The sequence below is a fragment of the Paramisgurnus dabryanus genome, chromosome 1 (assembly GCF_030506205.2).
Source record: "Paramisgurnus dabryanus chromosome 1, PD_genome_1.1, whole genome shotgun sequence".
NCBI classification, from domain to species: domain Eukaryota; kingdom Metazoa; phylum Chordata; class Actinopteri; order Cypriniformes; family Cobitidae; genus Paramisgurnus; species Paramisgurnus dabryanus.
In genome coordinates this window covers 48,591,875-48,614,921 of record NC_133337.1, presented here as the reverse complement: position 1 = coordinate 48,614,921, position 23,047 = coordinate 48,591,875, and the positions used below count along the sequence as shown (strand labels likewise).

At 38.5% G+C, this 23,047-nt stretch overlaps 2 protein-coding genes across 6 annotated transcripts in view; both read left to right on the top strand.

Annotated features, from left to right (window-relative positions):
* The window catches only part of nat9 (N-acetyltransferase 9), a 298,893-nt gene that overhangs the window by 142,621 nt on the left and 133,225 nt on the right, over positions 1–23,047 (top strand). The window lies entirely within an intron of this gene.
* The window catches only part of ankfn1a (ankyrin repeat and fibronectin type III domain containing 1a), a 115,400-nt gene that overhangs the window by 72,939 nt on the left and 19,414 nt on the right, over positions 1–23,047 (top strand). For all 5 annotated transcript variants that reach the window (XM_065262526.1, XM_065262525.1, XM_065262524.1 and 2 more), the window contains 6 exons: positions 4,124–4,237; positions 8,341–8,438; positions 8,805–8,895; positions 13,862–13,969; positions 20,432–20,531; positions 20,617–20,749. In XM_065262526.1, the coding sequence (XP_065118598.1) occupies positions 4,124–4,237; positions 8,341–8,438; positions 8,805–8,895; positions 13,862–13,969; positions 20,432–20,531; positions 20,617–20,749 (644 nt within the window). The remainder of the gene's footprint in view (positions 1–4,123; positions 4,238–8,340; positions 8,439–8,804; positions 8,896–13,861; positions 13,970–20,431; positions 20,532–20,616; positions 20,750–23,047) is intronic.

Below are 23,047 nucleotides of genomic sequence, written 5' to 3'. Positions count from 1 at the left end.
ATTTATTAAAATGCCAACTTCAGTGTAGCTCTTAGATTTATCACTGAGAGGCTGCTTTAATACTGAGAGTTTATGTGGACGAGAGAGAAACATAACCTTTGCACCTGTAATATTAAAATCTCTTTAAGTCTCTTTTGTCCACTTTTGACCACTTCTGATTACTTTGAGGGGCAATTTCTGAAATAAGATCGCGCAACTTTCACACGCTAGCAAAATGAAACTACGCGGAAATCAGCCGCTTTAATTCTATCAATGAAAGGCTAAAAATAGCGCTGAATATGAAAAGACGTAAAACATTGTTGTCAGTACCTCAGATTAGATAAATGGTCGGAGAGAAGGCGATCTCCTGTGGCTGTTGGAGCATATTCAACCCATAGACTGCAGTTCAATCTGTTGTTTTATTTCCGCTGTCATCATAAGTAACATGAAATAAAAATATGTTTCCACACACCAAACTTATACGACGCTGGCGCATCCTCCAACTGCGGGCAGACTTCCTTTTCTCTCCCACTTGCCATCTCTACACGTAACATAACCCGCAGTACTTATACTCCAAACGAGTCACCTCTTCTTTCGCGCGAAAGGGAAACACGCTATCTGAGGTCACATACAGGGCATGAGACTACATTGCGCATGCCATGGACCGTTGAACCGTGCGGTACACACGCGCTCCGAACCGAGACAAGCGAACCGAACGGTTCGGATTTTTTTCATGGACCGTGCCACCCCTATTATTACATAATGCACGTTACTTGTAATGCGTTACCCCCAACACAGGTAAATATTAAGCTGGGAGAAATATGTGAAAAGCTCAGATGCAAAAGCTGCTAAACTGCACCTCTGTTAAAATGAGATAATTATATTGACCGATTCGTTGGCAGAATCCGTTAAACACCAAGTCGCATGTTTAGCAAAGTCCTCTAAGTGCACAAAAGAAGAATGGGATGAACGATGCCACGTGTACGTCAAGGAGTACCCTGTTAAAGGAAGTTTGACTAATATATTTGAGTATTGGTCAAATTTTTGAGCCCTTTACCTTTTATTCAGAAAAAACAGTGAAGAGTGACTGGAGATGTTTTTAGAAGTGAAGATTTTTGCTTGTAAAATTTTATGAAAATGGTATTTATACAGTGGTTTCCAACATGGTGCCCGCACGGAGTCTGTGAGTTGCCCCCCGAAGCACACTCTACTAATAGCCTCAATTGTAATATTTATTTATTACATATTTTTTGTATTAACTTGGATTCTTTTATCTCTTTTATGTATATTATGTACAGTACTGTGCAAAAGTCTTACTGTGGGTTCACACCAGCTGCGTTTGAGGCGTCAAAATAGTGTCTATTGCGCCTAGTTTGACGCTTTAATCACGTCACTACTAGAGCAAGCTCCTGATTGGTTAATGCGCCAAGTTTTTCTGCCAAAGTAAAACATTTTTAACTTGCGCGTTTGCCGCGGCAACGTTCATTTCTAGGGCCCTATAAAATCCGTTTTATTTTTTCCCAATTTCCGTTTTATTTTTTCCCAAATTCCGTTTTCTCTGTTTTAATTTTTGCAAATTCCGTTTTATCCGTTTTAATTTTTGGCAATTATATTTTTTACCCTTTACTGTTAATTTAGTCATAAAGAGTGTGCCTTTAATGTTAATGATTAAAATGTAAATGATTTGGGGAAAAACTGGATAACAGGATTACTTAATGACTATAAAAATGCATTTACACACGCACATACACACGCGTGCGCGCGCACACACACAACTCAATTCAATGCATTGTTTAGTGTTGTTGCAGAAGGCTACAACAAGGTGTCAAAGCAGTGGTGCCTTCAGAAGTGCCTTAAACACTTCAATCCAGCGGAACGCGATCCATAGTTTATACACAATCGCTTGAAATGCATATAACTTTACAAACATAGTGATCTGACTTAGGACGGCATGAGCACGCATCTGTTTGCACGTGCAAGCGAAAGAGAGACAGAGAGCGGCGCCATGATGCAGATGATTATATTTTAAATGCGAGGGATAATTAGTTTGCCTCAGCTCGCTTGAACTGAACAAATACATGAGGATTTGTGTTCGCACTTCGGAAAGATGCAAGAACGCGTGCATGTGTGAGAGGTGCAGTGAGACAGACGTGGATGAGAGAGTGCATGTATCTTTGCGCTCACCGTGAACAGAGTGTTGACAAAACTTACAAAATAACAGTTCTCCGGTCACATAAAAGTCATGTGAGACCTGCTCGGAACTAAGTGCTTAGCGTCAAATTTTTTAATTTTTTCGCTGACGAAAGCAGAGTGGTTGAGAGCCGCTTCGCCATGGTTTCAGTGTTTTGGAGGGGGTCTGAAACGACGGGAGGGGCCGTGTTGCCCAGATTTACTTCCCCCGGTCTGCATTTCCCCCAGACATACGTTCGTCTCCCACACAAAAACATAGTTTTATTCAAAATATGTAAAATTCCGCGAAATTCCGTGTTAATACTAGATTCCGTGTTAATTAGCCAATTCCACGATTCCGTCCGCGATTCCGTGATCGCGGAAATTATAGGGCCCTACATTTCACACCATTCAGGGGAACATCTACCGCGCCACGCTAAATGCCTTATTTGCACCGTGAGACCTCCAGACGCGCGTCAACGCGTCTTCACATTGATTTAACATTAAAATCACTCGCGCTTGACACCTTTACCACGGCTGGTGTGAACGCAGCATTAGGCCACCATGACAGAATTAGACTTGTTGTTTTTATAATGTTATAGTGATCATACATAATTGTTTCGCAGTCTCTTTAATAGAATATAACCAGAAAATACAGAAAATGTGTATATAGTATTAAAATCTGTATAAAATGTAGACTGATGTGTCAAGTTTTTAGGGTAAACTCCCCTTCCACTTGAGCAATACCAGGAAACTGCAGGATCTCTTAAACCTAAATAAAATTAAATCCTAATTTTAAAGAAATTAGTCTTTTTACTTTTACCCTCAAGATGTGTTTAGTGCGTGCCAAGAGGGGTAACACTAAACACCAACAATGCCTAAAGAAGACATTTAGTCATGAATTTTATTTAATTTTTTGGTACATATTTCCTGTATTTTCTGTTTGTATCTTAATAAAATAGATTGAAAAATAAATGTGAATGGACATTAAAACTTCTAAAACAACAAGCCTGGTGGTGGTGGCCTAAAGCCTGATTTATAGTTGTGCGTAGGTAAAAAATTTTTTAACAGCGCATCAGTTCTACGCGGATCGCAAGCGCTGTGATTGGTCCACCAGAACCCATCAGGTTAAAAAAACTAGGTCATAGGTATTTCCGTTTGCGACGGTGAAAACAAAGAATGGCAAAGTTGAGGAGTGATTTAACTCAAACTGCAACAAAAATCGCTGTTTATTTAAATCCATCATTGCTGGTCTCCTCAAATCACACAACAAGTTGCTGTTTCTTCTTCGTTTGTGGGTTAACTTGCCAAGCTTCTTCTTATTTGAGTAAAAGTATAAATGAAAATGGACACAGAACCTATGCCGACGCGGCTACTTTCGCACAGTACTGTCTATTTAAACAATGATGAAAAACATATCAACAAGTTAATTAAAGTAAAATCCCTTGTGGTAGCCCTAGCTCACATAAGGTTGAGGAGATCCCCGGACTAAAGTGAAATGTTTGAAAATATGTAATATCAATAACTGACTAATAAAATTTTATTGCAATTAACATGAAATTACCGAACCTAAACATAAGAGTCTGATAAAAAATGCCCATTTACAGGAAATTGTGTCAGATGCACTTAGGAGTTTTGCATCCCAGCTCTTCATATTAACATCACCTTTAATTACAGTTGTTTATTTTGTGATTCCTTCATTACAATGTTCATTACATTTCTTAGTTTCAAATTAGTATCGGTATCTTGTTATTGATGCTTGGTGCCGTAAAGCATCGTTGAGGGGAAATAAATGCTCACTGTGTCAGGAAACGATTTCTGTTTTTAGTATTCAAGTGCTTTTTATACCCACAATGAACTTGAGTTCTTGCAGCTAGTTTGTCACTAAATGAAGTGGGACACAAAGCATAAAGTTGTCACACAGCGTGAAGGGTCTTGTTCACCAGCTTTGTGACCTTTGAACTGTTTTTTTCAGGGCCACCGGAGCCTCCTTCAGCTGTGCGTCTGAGTGTTACTGGCAGCACGTCGCTCACTGTTACCTTTCAGGAACCTGCCAGCATGAACTCAGCTGTGGTGACCAAATACAAAGGTCAGTGCAACCTTTTCGTACAAGACCAGAATACTGTATATATTGCCACATGAAAAAGTATACAAAATGGGAAGTAGTAGCCACACCGTGAGCTTACATTATGGCTGCATCCCAAAACTAAGGGAGTTGACTTGTTGCCTCGCTGCCTCATGAGGCACTGACTTTGGAAAACCTCCGGGAAACACATTCTGACAGCCTTTATAGGCAGCGTAACAGAATTCTTTTTAAAATATCCATCCCTCCAGATAAACGTGATCATGCGATCGCATGATTCAACGCATATTCAGCCAAAGTCTGCATATTTATGCAGAGACCGCATTTTTTCAAATACACCTCACTTACGCAGCATAAATTGCAGATTTCCATGTGCAAAATATGCTGGGGTTGCATGATTTCATAATCCTTGCATTTTCTTAGCAAAAATCACATATATCTTAGCAGAAAGTTGAAAAATTTTGCATTTACTTTACACAAGCGCAGCCATGTCCCCTGTTGCCATGGGAAGGTTATGAAGTGACGTGATTATAGGTGCGTTCCATTCGACCGTAATTGGACTGTGAAGTGGACTTCATAGGGTATTCCGCCATCTTAAGTGAGATTCCAATCCGAAGGGAGCGAACATGTTCAGTTCGAAGGGCACTGCGCATGGCATAAGGAATCAGGGAACATCGATACATCACTTTACAGGAAGTGGAGAGCGATAATCACCCAATTTGTCATTGTGCGCATCACGTGATCACCAGTCAGAACGGTCAGACCGCTATGCAATTATATGACAATCGTTTAAAAACACATATATACGCATAGTTAACCAAATAAAAGTTTACTTTCATATTTGCATGACAGTTACAGCAGGGCTTCAATTCTGTTCAGGTAATAGCAGCAATAGTCAATTAAAGTGTATAATAAACATACGTTTTTCATTACGTAGTACTCAATGTTTTTATTGTATAGTATACATATTTTAAATGTGATAGTAAATAAAAATTAAAATATGAATGTTGTCCTACATGTATATATATTTGTGTTATATCAATCTGCGCGACCCTGTCGTTGACTTTCTTTGATGACGTTTGCAGGCCGTTCCAAATAAGCGGTTATTGTCCGTGAAGTCCACTTTAACTGATATACGGTGCTCAGGGAGTAGGGAGCAGTGAACACTCCGTAGGGACCCTGTTGAATGGAACGCACCTTATGTGATGTAAACATAATTGAAAAGCTGCAAACAGTTTTTGCAAGTTCCCGCAGTTTTTGCAAGTTCCCGCAATTTAATCGCATAAAATGCCATAAATATCCCGCATATTCCATCACATTTTTTAAGAAACGTGCAGCAAGATCAAGGATTTTTGCCCGCAATAATCACAAAAAAACTTTGCGTTTTTCTGGAAGGACTGAAATATAAACAGAGAGCACTTTTGTTGTAAGTAATCCCACTATAAAACTAATTTCCTGCTAGAAATGCCATCAAAAGGTTTAAAAAGTGAAAATATAACCTTTTTTACACTAAATTTGTGCTCCAGACTCTTTCTTGTCTTCCTTTTTTTTACTCGTCCAGGCTCGACCAATCACATTCCTTGTGCATGCTCACACATAGATTATGGACTACCAGCACATCCGGGAACTTGACTGTTAATTTCGTCACCGCCCCTTTTTGGGGGAAAACAAACTAGACTTCCCATAGACTTCCATACAAGATAGCGGCACAAAGCAATGTTCGCACACAACCAGCAGGCATAAATAACTTAAGGGGCCCTATTTTAACGATCTGAAACGCAAGTGCGAAGCGCAATGCGCAAGTGACGTTGTTGGCGGATCTTGGGCGCTGTTGCTATTTTCCCGGCAGGAGAAATAACTCTTGCGCCAGGCGCAAATCAATAAGGGGTTGGTCTGAAGTAGGTTCATTATTCATAGGTGTGGTTTGGGCGTAACGTCAAATAAACCAATCAGAAGCTATCCAACATTCCCTTTAAACGCAAGGGCGCAAGTTCCATGGTGGGTTGCTATTATTATGACGGATTTACCAGGCGCACGCCAGGAGCGGTTCACAGCCGAGGAGACCGGCGTTCTTGTAAGAGCAGTCAAAGACAGAGAAGTTCTTTTGTATTGGGATAGGAGAAACCCGCCCAAATCAGCGTAGGTTAAACAGGCGTGAGAGGAAAGAGCCACAATTGTCTCATCAGCTGGCATCCCCATCGTTGCGCCAAGCGTTATAATGATGTCAGGAGACGGGGGAATCCCAAGCTTGCCAGCATAAATGGGGCACGTCGTGTAACGGGAGGTGGATCTGCCTCTACACAGGACCTGACGACCGGCAGAGGACATCGCTGGGCCCACCCTCACCGCTGAAAGGGTTTGGGGGCTTTGAAATCGGACCCAAGAAACGCAAGCAAGGTCCAACCCCAAAGAACACTTACAAATCAAGTTCATATACATTAAGGTTTCTTATGAAAATATTTTAATCGTTATTTGCATGAGAATTTTTTTACGCAGCCACACAATAAATAAAAACTATCACCAATGATCACCACTGTGATTCCCCTTATCTCGTGTGTTAATATTTTTTATTGTAACAATTTATGATTTGCAAAAAGAACTGTTCCATCTGTGTAGATTAGATAAGCAAAGTGTATGCGCGTTGTGCACGCTATACATTATGGTCAAGCATGCGCCCTTAAAATAGCATAATGAACAACGCGCCACTGACTTTAGACTAGTTTTTTCTGGTCAGTGGTGCAATTGTTTTTTGAAACTGCAAAATAGCATCAGGGATGGTTTGCGCCGCAACACGCCTCCTTTTTCGCGCTTAACCGCCCAGGGAGCGCAAGTTCATTCCCTAGTTTGCCGACGTGCATCTGTGGAGGGAAAAACCCGCTGTGCGCCGGTGCAAAATACGAATGATACATGTGTCACTGACAAAGTCAATTGCGCTGGGTGCAAGATAGGGCCCAAGAAATCACTTAGATTAAACATGTCAAGTAATTTTATGTTTACCCTGCATGTCATAGAGCGACAAACTTAATTTGGTCAATCTAAAAACATGTTCTTTCATTCTCCCAGCTTCAAATTTGTGACAACGCTTCCCAGTAGCCAGAGGTGTCTTACCCAGACATTTACTTGTCGAGTAAATGATTTTACTTTGTATTTGAAACTAAACATCTTTTAATGTATATAATATGTTTTTATATTTAGAGAACTGAGTGTTTTTTCTGTCCAGCCATACAACTAGCCTGGCTTAGCGATATTTCTAGCAATCAGTGGGTAGCGTTGTTACACAAATTTGACGCTGGGAGAATGAAGGGCCATGTTTTTATATTGACCAAATTAAGTTTCTTGATGTATCTTTCAAGCTCTATGGCAGGCAGAATGGACATATAATTACTTGACATGTTTAATCTAAGGGATTTCTTAAGTTATTCATGCCTGCCGCCTGTGTACGAACATTGCTTTGTGCCGCTATTTTGTATGGAAGTCTATGGGAAGTCTGGTTTGTTTCCCCTAAAAGTGGGCGTGAACCTGTTCAGAGGCATTCTTTGACATTGTGCCGGTGGTGCGCATTGTGGGCCAGGATGATGAAGGTATCTCAAGAGACAGGAAGTAAATCAAACATTGGATTCGGCCGTGCCTTGATGCCTTTAAGCTTTCGAATACTGCCTATAATGTAATGATTTAAAACTTTATTTCAATACGTATCCATAAACATGATTTGTGAGTCATGTTAGATCAATTCCTAATGACATTGAAGGTAAAAAGTACAACTCCCATCATTCCATGCTGTTTAACTGTTGTTGTTGTTGTTGAGCAGCTTCTAGGGGCAGAAATTACATATTGTACCTTTAAGCAACTGCATAGCAACATCCTGGTGGTGATTTCTGCTTAAGCAAGCACTCATAAAAACCCAGTTTTAAAAATTCATGAAGTTTCATTATAAATTAGCTACTGTACTGTTGACGTGTAGCTTTTGTTTATTTGTTGAATGTTGATTTTATGCATTACAAGAACATCTTGTGTTCTCGTCCTATTCAGTTCTTTAGTTTTTTGCTTACGTTTTGCTTCTCTCTCTCTTTCTGTTGACACCATATAATGTATGGTAAATTGTATTGCAGTGGAATGGAGCTGTCTAAAGGACTTCTCTTTATTAGCCGGAGAGCTGACCTTAGAGAATATGCAGTCCCTGAAGTGCACAATAACGGGTCTCACTACGGTAAGATAAAAACTTAAGAGCTAATAAATGTTATACACTGCTAAAAACAGCTTAAATCCATCTGCTCTTAGCTGCATGACAAGTCTGGTGTGTTGGTTTTTGGGGGGGGGGGGTTAAGCACTGGTCGGTGTGCAGGTTAGGAGACCATCTGATCAACCATCTAAACACCAGGTTAGGAGATTGACTATGCCAGATAATGAATCCCTCTAGACTACTTAAACCAGCTAAGAGCAGCAAACCATCTAAGCTCTTATTCAGAGAAGGCTACACAATAGACATGCCTATTAATATTGTGCAGTAAAATCAAAAACGGTTGTGCGGGTAACAAAATGGTTTCTAAAATGTTCTTGTCTTGTTTTGTCTCAGGGTAGACAGTACTACGTCCAAGTGTCCGCCTACAATATGAAGGGTTGGGGTCCAGCGCAACTATCTCAGCCTCCCTCTGCTGTTCCCTCCAGTAAGTTATGTTAGCCACAAGTGCCAAGGACTTTCAAACATCTCAAAAGCACACAATGCTAGAGTCTAAAACAGCAATGTTTAACTGGTAGATACTGTATATGAACCCTTGTGAATTGCATCAGCACAGCTTTGTGCTCGTAATTAAAATATCTTGGTTTATAGGAGAAAACATTGCGTTGATTGCACCTAACATCCTTGGATGTAGAACTGTGTTATTATTTAGCCGTCACGACTTCCACTCCATCTGATGCTTTCTGTATACGGCCTTGAGTTTCATCTTTTATACTAGTGCTGCTGAAGACGTGTCGTGTCGCCAGGGGTGACAGGTTTTACGTCAGCAAAATAGCAATATAAAAGTTTTTTTTTAAGAAAGTGCACGTAAGCGTGCATTGGTATGAGCAGAGAACTATCAGAAGAAAATAAGATGTCGATTGTAAAAGTACATTTACAATGAGTGTGACCTTCACTGATTTTACAGCCTTATAATATATTGCATTCGATTCGCCAAGATCTGCCACCTTTTGGTTACTGTTGCTCATAAGGATGTACTGAACACCACATGGAAATTATTTGGAGATTTTAGCTGACTGTTTACCAAAATTCTCTTAAAATTTACTCACCATCATGCCATTTGCTGAACACACAAGGAATTGTACTGTATGTTAAAATGTCCTCATGTTATTTTCTTATATGGGGTCAACATGGTGAAGCTCCAGAAAGAACATATTTTCCCACACTGTAAAAAAAAGTTCACCCAAAAATTAAAATAATGTCTACAAACCTGTAAGACTTGGTCATCTTTGGAAACACAGTTTAAGATGTTTTAGATTTAGTCCGTGAGCTTTCTGACCCTCCATTGAAAATCTATGTACGGTATACTGTCCATGTCCAGAAAGGTAATAAAACATCATAAAAGTAGTCCATGGACCATGTGACATCAGTGGGTCAGTTAGAATTTGTTGAGGCATGTAAAATACATTTTTGTCCAAAAATAACAAAAATTACAACTTAATTCAGCATTGTCTTCTCTCCCGCATCTGTTGGGAATGCGCATGCACAGTGACGCTGCTGACGTACGACACTGCTGACGTAGATGTTTTTTCAAACTTACAGCGTGCGTCTTCCTCAGACTGTAAACGAAGCTCGGGCGCAAAAAAAACAAATATAAGTTGGGGCGCACCAGATAACACGTCAGCAGCGTCACACGGTAGCAACGTTGTACGTCAGCAGCGTCGTGCATCAGCAGTGTCGTATGTCAGCAGCGTCGAACGTCAGCAGTGTCACTGCAGTCTCTTGCACATGGTTCACAATAGACCTGGGATTACTTTGATGATATTTTTATTACCTTTCTGGACATGGACAGTATACTATACATAGATTTTCAATGGACGGTCAGAAAGCTCTCTGACTAAATCTAAAACATTTTAAACTGTATTTCCAAAAATGAACGAAGATCTTACGAGTTTGGAACAACATGAGGGTGAATCATTAATGACATTACTTTAATTTTTAAGTGAACTATCCCTTTAACTTAAAAAAAAATCAAGCAACTGGGAGCAAAGCTTTTTTGAGTTTATTCAACTTTCGTGGTTGATGTTTTGCCAAACCATATAATTGCTTTAAGACTTCAAAGCTCAACTTTCCTTAATAAGTCTATAAAACGAAGAACAAGAGATTGGTCCACCAATGCTTATGCATTTAAACGTACTTAAAGGTATAGCAAAGTTTTTCCAGAATTTTTTAAAAGAACCTCCCCTCCACATTTAAAAAAAAAATGCACATGCGCAACTCTCTACCTGCTCCCGAGAGGGAACGCCTATTAACGTGTACACGAGAGAGCATGAACAAGCCTAGTTATTCTCTTCGCTCTGTTTACAAGTTGATGCCGGCATGGCTCATACATTGAGATGTTTACAGTGTCTGCGCGGTTTGTGACTTGTGCCAGGGATAGCATCGTTAACTCTTTCCCCGCCATTGACGAGATATCTCGTCAATTAAGAGAAAACGCTTCCCCGCCAATGATTGTCCGTCTTTCCGCAATACCGCTATTATCCACCAGGTGGCGCCCGTCCGCAACTTTTTAAAACCCGGAAGTATTGCCCTATGGCAAGCTGCTGCATGTCCGTGTCTGTTTTAAAGATCGCTCTGAATGGGATCTCTATGAAAAGTCCGTCACAAAAATGGAATTATCTCTGCTTTTTGCTCAAAATATGGTGTTTTTGCAAAAACCTACCCATATTCAAAAGCTGATTGCAAAAGAACCACTGAAGGTAGGATGAAACGTTTTTTTTGTTTGAAAGCAGAGGGACTGTTCTTTTATTTGGTGTATTGTATGTTTATATATTTAAAGAAGAACATTTTCTGGAAGGCATTAAACTTTGGTGAAAATCATGAAAAACGCTGGCGCTGGCTGGCAACTTTTTTTAAAAACGCTGGAGATTAAAGAGTTAATCATAGCTTACATCAACTTTTACTAGTAGTGATTTTAAATGTATTTCTCCAATAGCATGCCAAACTTTACCTGTCGAGTAGAAACTTCGCGACTGAGGCATCAGTGGGAAGCTCAACCTGTGTGAAATATTCTCCCAAAAACACTCTGGTCTTGATTCGTTCTTCAGAGGCCTTTCTGTTCTTGTCATACAATTCGTAAACACTTTTTCTCTTGCGACCCTCAGACATTTTGAAAAAATACAGTGAGAACACGAGCTTCCATGCATGGCTGAAACCGTAGCCCACCACACATACACCTGAAAGTGCGCATGCGCAGAAAGCGAACCTAGGGAGGAGCACGTACGATGGCCTTACACTGAAAAAAATTATTCATTGAATTTAATCAATTTTTTAAGGTAAGTGGTTGCAATCAATTTATTTAAGCTACATTTAAACAAAAAAGATACGTAAAAAAAATATAAAACTTTTTTTTAAATGTAGCTTAAATAAATTGATTGCAACCACTTACCTTAAAAAAATTTATTAAATTCAATGAATCACTTTTTTCAGTGTATGTAAACATATCACCAGAATGATTGACAATTGGGATGACCAATAGTCTTGATGATCCACCCGGAAAAAGGAAATCTTCCGCTATACCTTTAACTTAGTGCTTACTGTATGTTGACTGAACATACATTGTTAAATTCATTTACTTTGGTGTTCATATAGCATATTAAATACTATTATAACTGAGAGAATGCCATCAATTCATGTCTCTCTCTGTCGATCATTGAATAAACTTGATTCTCCACAAAAATACACATGAAACTCCATGGTGAAATGCATCTTTATAACTGTGGAGAAAAATACAACTTCTTTAAAATGATACATGTTTACCAAAGCAATCACTGAGAACCTAAATGGTAACTTCACAGAAAAGTCTAATTTACAACAATATAACATCAGTAAAACTGCTGACGTACGACGCTGCTGATGTTCAACGCGGCTGACGTGTTATCCTCAGACATGTTTGAGAAGATTTTTTTTCAAACTACAGCATGCATCTCCCTCAGACTGTAAACGATGCTCGGGCACAAAAAAAAGCTTGGGGGCACCAGATAACACGTCAGCAGCGCCGTACGTCATCAGTGTCACTGCAGTCTCGTGCACGCGGTTCACAACAACCACTATGACTTCTTTACTAACAACTATTTAGATGCCCTATCAGTCCTTATTCTTTGATAAAACATAAACATTTTAATTTTGAGGTGCAAGGAATTATGGATATTCTTAAAAAAACATTCTGAATTTACAATTTTAAGTTTAGTTAACTTGAAAGATTATGTTTATGGATTTTGTATGTCAAAATGTTACAAGGCGTTTAATTTACAGTATGGGTCCAAAATTCAAAATGACCAAAATTTAAAATATTTGGATTGCTTTAATCATTGATGGATGCATGTAAGGGAACATGTACATCACTTGGCCCACATTATATCTCAAAGCTGGAGCCAGGTCTGGATGGATGTGCTTTTTGGAGCTATGTCATGTTGACCACTGAATAAGAATATAACATTATTTTATATTTTTTTTTGTTTGTTCCTAACTGAACAGAGATAGTTATACAGAAGAGCTTTTGCCCTCAGGCCATTAGACTCTTTAAAATGGACACAGCCTGCACTTTAAGGACTCTGGTGTGGTGTTATTCACTGGCTCACTGCACTGGCAATTTGCTGTTCTGGAACAATACAGTGCAAAATAACCTGCACGTTTTCTAACATCATTCCAGCTTTTTTATATGTCCTGTTTATAAGTTTATTTCATATAGTTTTTTATTTTGCCTTAACATTGGGTTGTTTTAACCTTGCTTTGTTGCCAAAATTTTCAATTGTTTTAATTAAAATGTTGAAAGTGAATCAGAGAATCAGAATTGTGATAAAGGCAAACGCTTATCACGGTTAGCTGAGAAGCCGTTAGGGAAATATTGATTATTAAACCGTGTCCACAACATACTCGTGATACTCGTTAGTTGCTATCTCATCTGCTATGGCCTAAATCAATACATAAATGAATTAATTATAATTGGTTAGTTAATAATCTAAATTCACCTTTCAATAATTTATTCAGTTTGTCCTTCCTGGTGTTAAATATTTAGTTGGCTAAGTTACCAATTTTACACAGTATGCGCAGGAAAAATGCTGTGTGTCCTCAATACCTTGTTACTATGACAACATTTAACCAAAAATTCTTTAAAGTTCAATTTAAAACCATCCAAACACACAGGACATCCATTTAACACATTATAAAAGAGCAGAAGGTTCTCTGATGATACGGCAGACGGCAACAGTTGCTAAGCTAGGATCGGTCCATGGAGGAAAATGACAATTGAGGCAAATTTAATGAAGCATTTGATAACTATTGCACAGGGCACTTAAATATAACATTAATAGCCGTAAATGTGCCGGTCTGTTTTAATGGCTTGACAATGACGTGATAAATCTGAGCTTTTGGTGATAATGCTTTGGTTTCAGACTGGAAGGATTGCGATGGGAGAGAGAACCGGAGGAGAGGGCACATCGAGGCGATGGAGAGGCTGTTACAGCAGGTTCGAGCCACACACCAGCACTACTGCTGTGGAGGTACACACAAAAACACACAACACTTTTTTTATCATCTTTAAATGTAAAGCACACCTTTTTGTTTGTCCTACTCAGAACGTTGCCTCTTTCATAAAACTCTCATTCCTTTTTGTGTCAGTCAAATAACACATTTAATTTCATTCATTTTTCAGTGTTATGAGCTTGCGTTGATTGTAATAGGGATGATCAACACTTCCATTTGTCTTTATGACATAAATGTGATCCCTAAACTCAGTCCGGTCCTCCTAGCTGCGTTATAAATGGTGCAGTGAGTCTGGTTTTGTAGTATTTAATCATGTTTGAAAGTCACTGTAATATATTTCTCCTCTCATATTATCCCATTATCGGATTTAATAATGGTCTAAACTTTTGGAAAACATCCACACTGGATTGAGCTTGGTCTGCAAACGCCTGGCATCAGTGTCTAAGATGTGAAGCTGAATTGATGTCATTGTCATTAGCGCTGTTTTTACCAAACTTTTATGTCACTCTTTTTTATTTGCACCCTTTATTGTGTTTTCGTCTGTTTTGTTGCCTGCTCTCTCTCTCTCTCTCTCTCTCTCTCTTACTCACGCTCTCCCTCTCTCATCCACCCATCAGCCCACTAACCAGAACTGCCTCCCTCCCATCATACTCTCATCTTCTAAGTCCACACTTCTTCCAGTAGATTAACTCTGAATTAAAGTGACGAAATGAAGCGTGGTCAAAGTGTTTTTACCATCCAGGGTAGTATGAATACATTCTCTCAGCGTCCTACAGCCCGCCCTGCCACGCTCTTCGCACGGGGAGGGAAGGAGTACATGTAAATAAATAATATTTTAATACATTTATCCATTTCAAATTTTAACATCTACATGTCAAACACATTGCCCGTATACTGCATCGCTGTAAATCACGGGGCCCGAGCACAGACACCTTTAAAACGAGGAGGGCTGGACCATGAAGAGCAGACAGTCTGCTTTGGCCCAAATCCCACTCCCTAACCCAGAGGCCGGCCACCGAGGTATAGAAGCACGCTGTTCCCGGCGCTAACAGTAATGCATCGTGCACAAACAGCAACTTCATTAGGGAGCTATGCAGCCGACCGCAAGCAGGAGGGGTGAGACTGAAAAAAACTGCATCACTCATCTGTGTAGAAGTCAACAGTTGTGATGTCAGAGCAATGGCTGCCAGCGTCTCATACGACTTTAAACTGGGGAACTAATTCTAGGGGACAAATGGTGACTTGGAAAACAAAAAGAAAGAGAAACTTAACCATGTTGATACATTGCATCTGTTTGTTTCTTTCAATAGGCTTTATGCCCAGCTGCACTACTTCCTGAACTTTAGCCAGCTCCTTGTTTCCTGTCTTCCATTATTGGACAAACTGATTAATCCAGGTGTGCCTGACCTCAGTAGTCACAAACAAACTGATTAATCCAGGTGTGCCTGACCTCAGTAGTCACAAACAACAATAATCAGACACACCTGGATTAATCAGTTTGTCCAATAATGGCAGACAGGAAACAAGGAGCTGGCTGAAGTTCAGGAAGTAGTGCAGCTGGGCATAAAGCCTATTTGTGTGTATAAATGTGTTTGTACAGTATGTTAGAACAAGTGTCAGATGTGTATTTTTTATTAATTTGCAGAGGCATTTTTTCAATCCACTTTTACAGTATGTGTGAAATAGTTTCAGCAGTTTGTTAGATTATACAGCTTTTGCTGTCCACACACTGCCAATGTTGATTTAATGGTTTAAACAAATAAAGTATGGCTGCACAGCTGTTGTTTATTACTGATACGTTTTTGATGCAATTCCCCCCTAACTTAGATTTTGATATTTTAGGTGTGTGGCTACTTTTTTGACATTGTATGGTGGTTCAGTTTTTGGAGATTAGATTTTTGGACTTTTGGATGGGAATTCTTTTGGATTGGAACCAACTCATGTCAGCTGCAATTTATTGGCCTGAAATGAAATTTTATGTAATCGAATTTCTGTTAAATGTGGAACAACTGGAGCATTTTATGGCTCACGCATCTAGAGCTATTGGACCCAACTTTGGTACATTTAGTTGTGGATTATTTGCGCCGTACTGTACACTGTTTAAAATACAAAATGCTTCCCAATGATGTTGAAGAACCATTTTTGGCTAAATGGTAAAATAAAGAACCTTTAAATAATTAGACAATTTTCTTAAAAAAAAAAACAGATAATCTACTCACCACCATGTCATCCAAAATGTTGATGTCTTTCTTTGTTCAGTTGAGAAGAAATTATGTTTTTTGAGGAAAACATTCCAGGATTTTTTTCATTTTAATGGACTTTAATGGACCCCAACACAGTCTTTTTTTTAAACGGAGTTTCAAACGAGGCATAAGGGTCTTATCTAGCGAAACGATTGTCATTTTTGACAAGAAAAATAAAAAAATATGCACTTTAAAACCACAACTTCTCGTCTATCTCCGGTCCTTTGATGCGCCAGCGTGACCTCACCCGATACGTCATCACGTCAAGAGGTCACAGATGATGTATGTGAAACTACGCCCCAGTGTTTACAAGTGTGGAGAAAGAGGACCGTTCCGACGTTGTTGTATGTGGAATTATACTAATTAATGTCTTTGTGTCAGTTTAATGTTTAAAATGGTAAACAATTGTGCATTTCATATATGTAACACATGACCTTTCCACGTCATTACGCAATTTCTTGAGGTCGCCCTGGCACATCACAGGACCGGAGATAGACGAGAAGTTTTGGTTTAAAAGTGCATTTTTTTTGTCTTGTCAAAAATGACAATCGTTTCGCTAGATAAAACACGTATTCCTCGCTTAGGATCGTTTAGAGTACTCTGTTGAAAAAACTGTTAAGTGTTGAGTTAAGTGTTAAGTGTTGGGTTCCATTAAAGTCCATTAAGATGAGAAAAATCCTGGAACGTTTTCCTAAAAAAAAAATTCTTCTGGACTGAACAAAGAAAGACATCAACATTTTGGATGACATGGTGGTGAGTAAATTATCTGGATTTTTTTAAGAAAATGGACTAATCCTTTAACATCCAATTAACCTTTCTGTCGCACAAAATTATGCACAGATTGTAAAGATATAAGAATTTTTTTTTATTTTAAACAGAATGGTTCTTTAAAGAACCAACAATGGTTCTACTACACTCTTAAAACAAACAGTGCAAAATAGCATTAAAAGTGGTTCACTGGCTTGTAATAATAGGGGAACAATTTTAAGTGCCATATAGCACCTATGTAGTATCTGTGTAGCACCTGTGCAGAACCATATTTAGTGCTATAGTGGTGCTATTTCACCCCCGGATGAAAAAAGGTGCTTTACAGGTGCTATATAGCATAAAAATGGTTCCCCTATGATTACAAGCTTTAAGTGCTATTTTGCACCATTTTTTTAGAGTGTGTGGCATCGCTTTGAAGAACCTTTTAAAGGTGCAGTGTGTAAATTTTAGCAGCATCCAGTGGTGAGGTTGCAAATTGCAACCAACAGCTCAGTCCACTGCTCACCCCTCGTTTTGAAACGCATAGAGAAGCTATGGTACCCGCCACTGGAAAACATGTAATTGACGGAGACAACTTAGTAAAAAAAGTTTGTCCGTTAAGGGCTTCTGTAGAAACATGGCGGCACAAAATGGCGACTTCCACGTCAGAGGACCCTCTGTGTATGTAGATAAAAATGTCTAATTCTATGGTACTAAAAACAAAACAGTTCATTATAAAAAGGTCTTTATACACCCCTGATAATATAGTTTTGTATATTATTTTGCATTTCTGTCATGAGATCCTTCTAAAAATTACACACTGCACTTTTAAGTGAAATTTTGTAAAATAAAAAGACTTTTAATTAGGGCTGTCAAAAGATTAATTGTGATTAATCCCATACAAAACAAAAGTTTTTGTTTGCATTTTATATTTGCGTGTGTATTGTTTGTAATTTTTATGTATATATAAACACACACATACATTTAAGAAATTTAAGAAACATGTTATTTATGTACATATTTTTTAATTTATAAATAAAATCTTAAAAAAATCTAAATAAAAAAAGAATTATATGTGAATATATATGAATATATATAAATGTTTCTTAAATACATACATGCATGTGTGTGTATTAATAATATATACAAAATAATTACACAGTGCACACACATATATTATGCAAAACAGACTTTTATTTTGTATGCGATTAATCTTTTGACAGCCCTACTTTAAAGGGATAGTTCACCCAAAAATGAAAATTCTGTCATCATTTTCTCATCCTCATGTTGTTCCAAAACTGTATGAATTTATTTAATTCTGATGAACAAAAAATATATATTTTGATAAATGATGGTAAGTACGATTTAATTCAATGGGTTCCGTCAACTGTGTGCTTACCATCATTTCTAAAAATATCTTCTACATAATTTATCACAATACTTGCATAATATTTGTTTTCCTACTATGGAAGTCAATGGTTACAATCAGCTGTGTGCTTACAATCATTTATCAAAATATCTACTTTTGTGTTCATCAAAAATTAAAAAAGAAATTCATACAGGTTTAGAACAACATGAGAATGAGAAAATGATGGCATAATTTGTAAATGAGTTACATTTGTAAGCTAAAGAACCAAAAGCATAATCTGTTTACAAGCAGTCTTACTTACCCAACTTTATTTAAATAAACAAATCTCAATATTTTATGCAGTTTTCAAGCTTCTGTAAAGTGATTGTTTTAAGCCTCTTTAAATGTGTCCTTGTTAAGTATTTTTCTTATGTGACATGTCCCCACATAAGCACACATGCTGTGAGTGGCAAAGTATTTACCCAAGTTATTTTTGGAGCAACGGTGTTCGAAAATAAATCTGCAAAATTAATCAGCGCCGCTACAATGACACCACTATAAAAACCGGCCCAAAAAAACTCCAGCTCATTTAAGGAGAGGTTATCTTAATTTATGATGTGTATATGTGGAGCTGAGAGGTGGCTCTCAAGCCGAGGGGCGTGTGCGTGCGTTTCACACACAGCTCTCAGTGTTCCTGCACGAGACATGGCAACGCCCAAATGTACCCGCGATCGCTCAAGCACAGCTCCACGCTCAGCCACGGCTATGTAAGCGCTTTCTGTCAGCGAGGGCCTGGAAAGTCTAGCCACGATCGTTATGGATGAGCTCGCTCGCTTCACGTATGTTGAAAAGGGGCTGTTGACCCCCGCTAAATTAGTTTGAAAATGAAGAATGCTACCAGCGCGCGCCGTCTTCCAACACCCGCTCACCTCATTTCACGGTCGCGCTAGCTATGTGCGGTAGACAGATGGATTGCCAAGTCATTAATCAAAGGCGATCCATTTTTTTTGCTTTCATAAACGAAAAGGCATTTCTTTATTTATTTAGTGTGACAGTTTGGCGGCACAGGAGGCCAATACACTCATGTCTTATAATCTGCTTGTCAAAGCCAGTTAACCTTCTCGAGTGAGAAGTAAATACGAATTCAGCGCTCAACCTATCAACACGTGCAACACCACAGCTGCATGTGTTTGCCCAGTTTGGAAACTACCTCTTGCGCAAAGTTCCCTTTATGTAAAAATCCTACTAAAGTGGATAATTATGTCTTCTGATATAAAACTTGTGGCCAACATCCAAGTCCAGTTCTGGGAATTTGGATGATATTCCACTTTACGTAATCGAACTTGACTCTTTCGCACGTGGAACGTAATTGTCCTGAGATTCCAGTGATGCGTTGCACCTCTGAGGTTACGTTATGTAGACGTCTAAGCCAAGAAGGAAACGATCAGAGCCGTTTGTATGCACATTTGTCATATCTTTAATCGCGTACTGTTAACAGTCACCACTGGAGGGTCAGAGGGGGCAAGGGTTAAACTTCTTATGGGACTTGTAAGACACTTGATTCCTTGGAGAGGGTTGATAGGGATTTGTGAATGGAAAATCGGCCCTTCTACCTCCCTTTCAAGCTCCTCTGGTGGAGACACGGAGACTAGGGCTAGCGTGATTGCTCTCACGGTGACTTGCTCGCTCTGACGGCCACTTTCACGTTGTAAACAGCTTCTCAGCCAAATGGATTGTTCTGTCTGCCCTGCTGTTTACACGGGGGGCAATTACGTGACGCTTAATTTCATGAAAACAGCGACGTCTGAAGATTGGCATCACTGAAATGTGGTCTGATACGGCTGCGCTTCAAGCGCTTGGAGATACGCAACTGAAATGTTCCAGATAACCGCTTTGTCGGTGGGCTGACTCCCCCAGCCTTGTCACACCCGAGGCTCTTTCACCCCGTCTCCCTCTGTTTATTTCTTTATTCAGTATGTTGCTCGGTCATTAAGTTGTTTGGGTTAGTTTAAGGCTAACCCTAACCGTTTTATGTTATGTTCACTTTTTAAAGGATACAGATAGTGTCCAATCAATTAAGAGGATCAAAACTAACTGTTAAGTATATTGTAGTTGTAATCATCTTTTTGATCTTTTTTCAGACACATCAAAGCTGCCAAATCCAAGTCGTAAACAGTCAGTGTCCCGAAGCTTGAAACATCTGTTTCACTCTTCTAATAAATTTGTCAAGACCTTAAAAAGGTATAATTGCATTAATTTCACACCATAGATGATCGGGGTAAAGCGCCCTCATACTAAATAAAGATTTTTTCTGCCTTTATTTCAGGGGAGTTTATATAGCATCAGTATTTTACCATAAGGACAATCTGCTAGTGACTAATGAGGATCAGATCCCCATCGTGGAGGTGGACGATTCATACAGCAGCTCCCTCATGCAGGACTTTCTGTGGTTTACCAAGGTATGCAAAAACATACAGTCGACCACGACATTAAGCAGCGGAGAGGTCAGCGCGCAGATACAGCGCTCGGGTAACACGCGTTGTGTTAACACTGAACTGAAACATACATTTTCTGTGTTTTCGTAACAGATCTCTTTGACAAGTGTCAATATTTTTGTTGGTTTCTTCCAAATGCGGCTTGCGGTCAGCTTAAGGTCCTAAATATATTCTGTCAAAGTGAACAGTCACCACACTTTTGACGTTGCGCTGCAAGTTTGTAATTAGCCCATCATTACAAGGCTATAAAGTAGCGTGATGCAAAATAATGAGAAAATAATAGCAGAATAGCTTTTCGTGTGAATGTTTTTACAGTAGGGGAGAGCGGGGCACAACCTAACGCTTTTTGGTTTTGGCTCAATCATTCAAAAAATATTTGAGTTTGATTAATTACATTTTTACACAAGCAACACACACAACTCTGATACAAATGAACATTTGAAGTTTGTTTCTAGTACTTACCATTCTTGGACAATTACACCAACGTGACAGAAGTGCAAACGTTACAACTTACCCCATAGGTGGGGTCAATTGTAACAGGCAGGGGGTTAGTTGTAACACTTGCTAAAAATTAAGTTTGCAGGCAAATATTTCAATATTATTTAATCTAATACACTTGAAGTGGATATTGTTTATATATCAGTCTATAATAGACAGGTATCCACACTGTATTCATTCATTCAGCACTTTACTAACAATAGTTCAATTATAAATGGATACAAATGTCTAAATATGTGAGAAAAAGCAGCACAATTATGACAAAACATTTTTTTTATATGTGACCCAGTCTGTAATAATCATACTACAGTTTAATAATCAAATTCTGAGATAATGAGCATCAAAGTCTGATTTTAGCCATTCATTTTATTATGATTTCAATCTTTGATGTGACCTTATTCAATCAATATTAAAGATATGAACAAAAATAAATTTGGCACACGATTTTTGATAAGAGAGGCAAATTTATTTTGTTTGCAGCCACCAATCATTCGTGTGTAGCCTATTTAAAACAACGGCAAGAATTATGCTAACATTAGCGGTTTTCATATCATAAGTGCTGAGGGGTTAGTTGTAACACAGCTTTACAATTAACCCCGCTGGGTCAAAATATTTTCAAGCCCACCAAAAAAGTTGCTAAGAGCTGCAGACATATTTCAAAACAATGCTATGTTTAAGTCAACAAGACACTGATTAATATGACATAGCATTGAATTTAGTATCTTACACACCCAACTTAGAAACCGAAAAAAACATATGATGAAAAAATTTACTTACATGCCACCAAAACACTCATTCATCAATAACTTTCTGGAAAAACTATATACATCTCCAATAATTTGCAGGAGATCGTCTTTTGGCAGCGTGGAAACAAATACGCAAAACCAAACCGCTCAACCTTGTGCAACAATGTAAACAGTCCATGTTACAACTAACCCAGAGTTAGTTTTTGTCCCGCACACCCCTACGTGAGATTGGAGGTAAAGTTGTACTCATGGGTTTGCCAGCAACATTCAAGCTATACATTTTATCGGTATGTACTGAATGTTCTTGGGATCAAACCCATGACATTTTGCACTGCTAATGCAGGGATATTTTAAGCATTTTTTATTATTATGTGAATGTAATAATTTGTCTACTATAAGCAACTAGATAAGAAAAGTTAGCACAGCTAAACAAATCCTCACCTGAAATAGTTAACAATAAATAAAATGCAAAAAATAGTTTACAATCACAGAATGATTAATATATTTGTAATTGCTTGAAATATTTAGATTTAATTAAGGTTCAAAGCAGACAATTACAAAGAAATAAAGCTTTTAGATCCAAATAGCAATTTGGGAGCCCATGTTTGCACAAAAACAGTATGCTGACTTTTTCAATCCAACACAATCTTAACCCTTACAGGTATTTGTTGTTCGGGATTTTTTTCATCCACAGGGGTTTTTTTGTCTTAATTTGGCCACAAATTTTTCAAAAACTCAAAAATACTCAGAAATTAATGTCTGTTTTTCCACAAGCCTAATAAAGGGTTAATTGTGCCACATGGTGAACAACAATAAAAGTGAAAAATCGTCAACAATCAAAAATGCATGATTATATGGTGTCATGGCTTTACACTGAAAAAATGTCATTATAATGGAAGTCAATGGGGCAAAAACAGCCACGAACAGTAAATGAGAGAGAAAAAAATAAAATCTGATGCTGAACAAAAACTAAAAATGCATCAAAGCCAATGTTTTTACTATTCATTGACATTCCCAA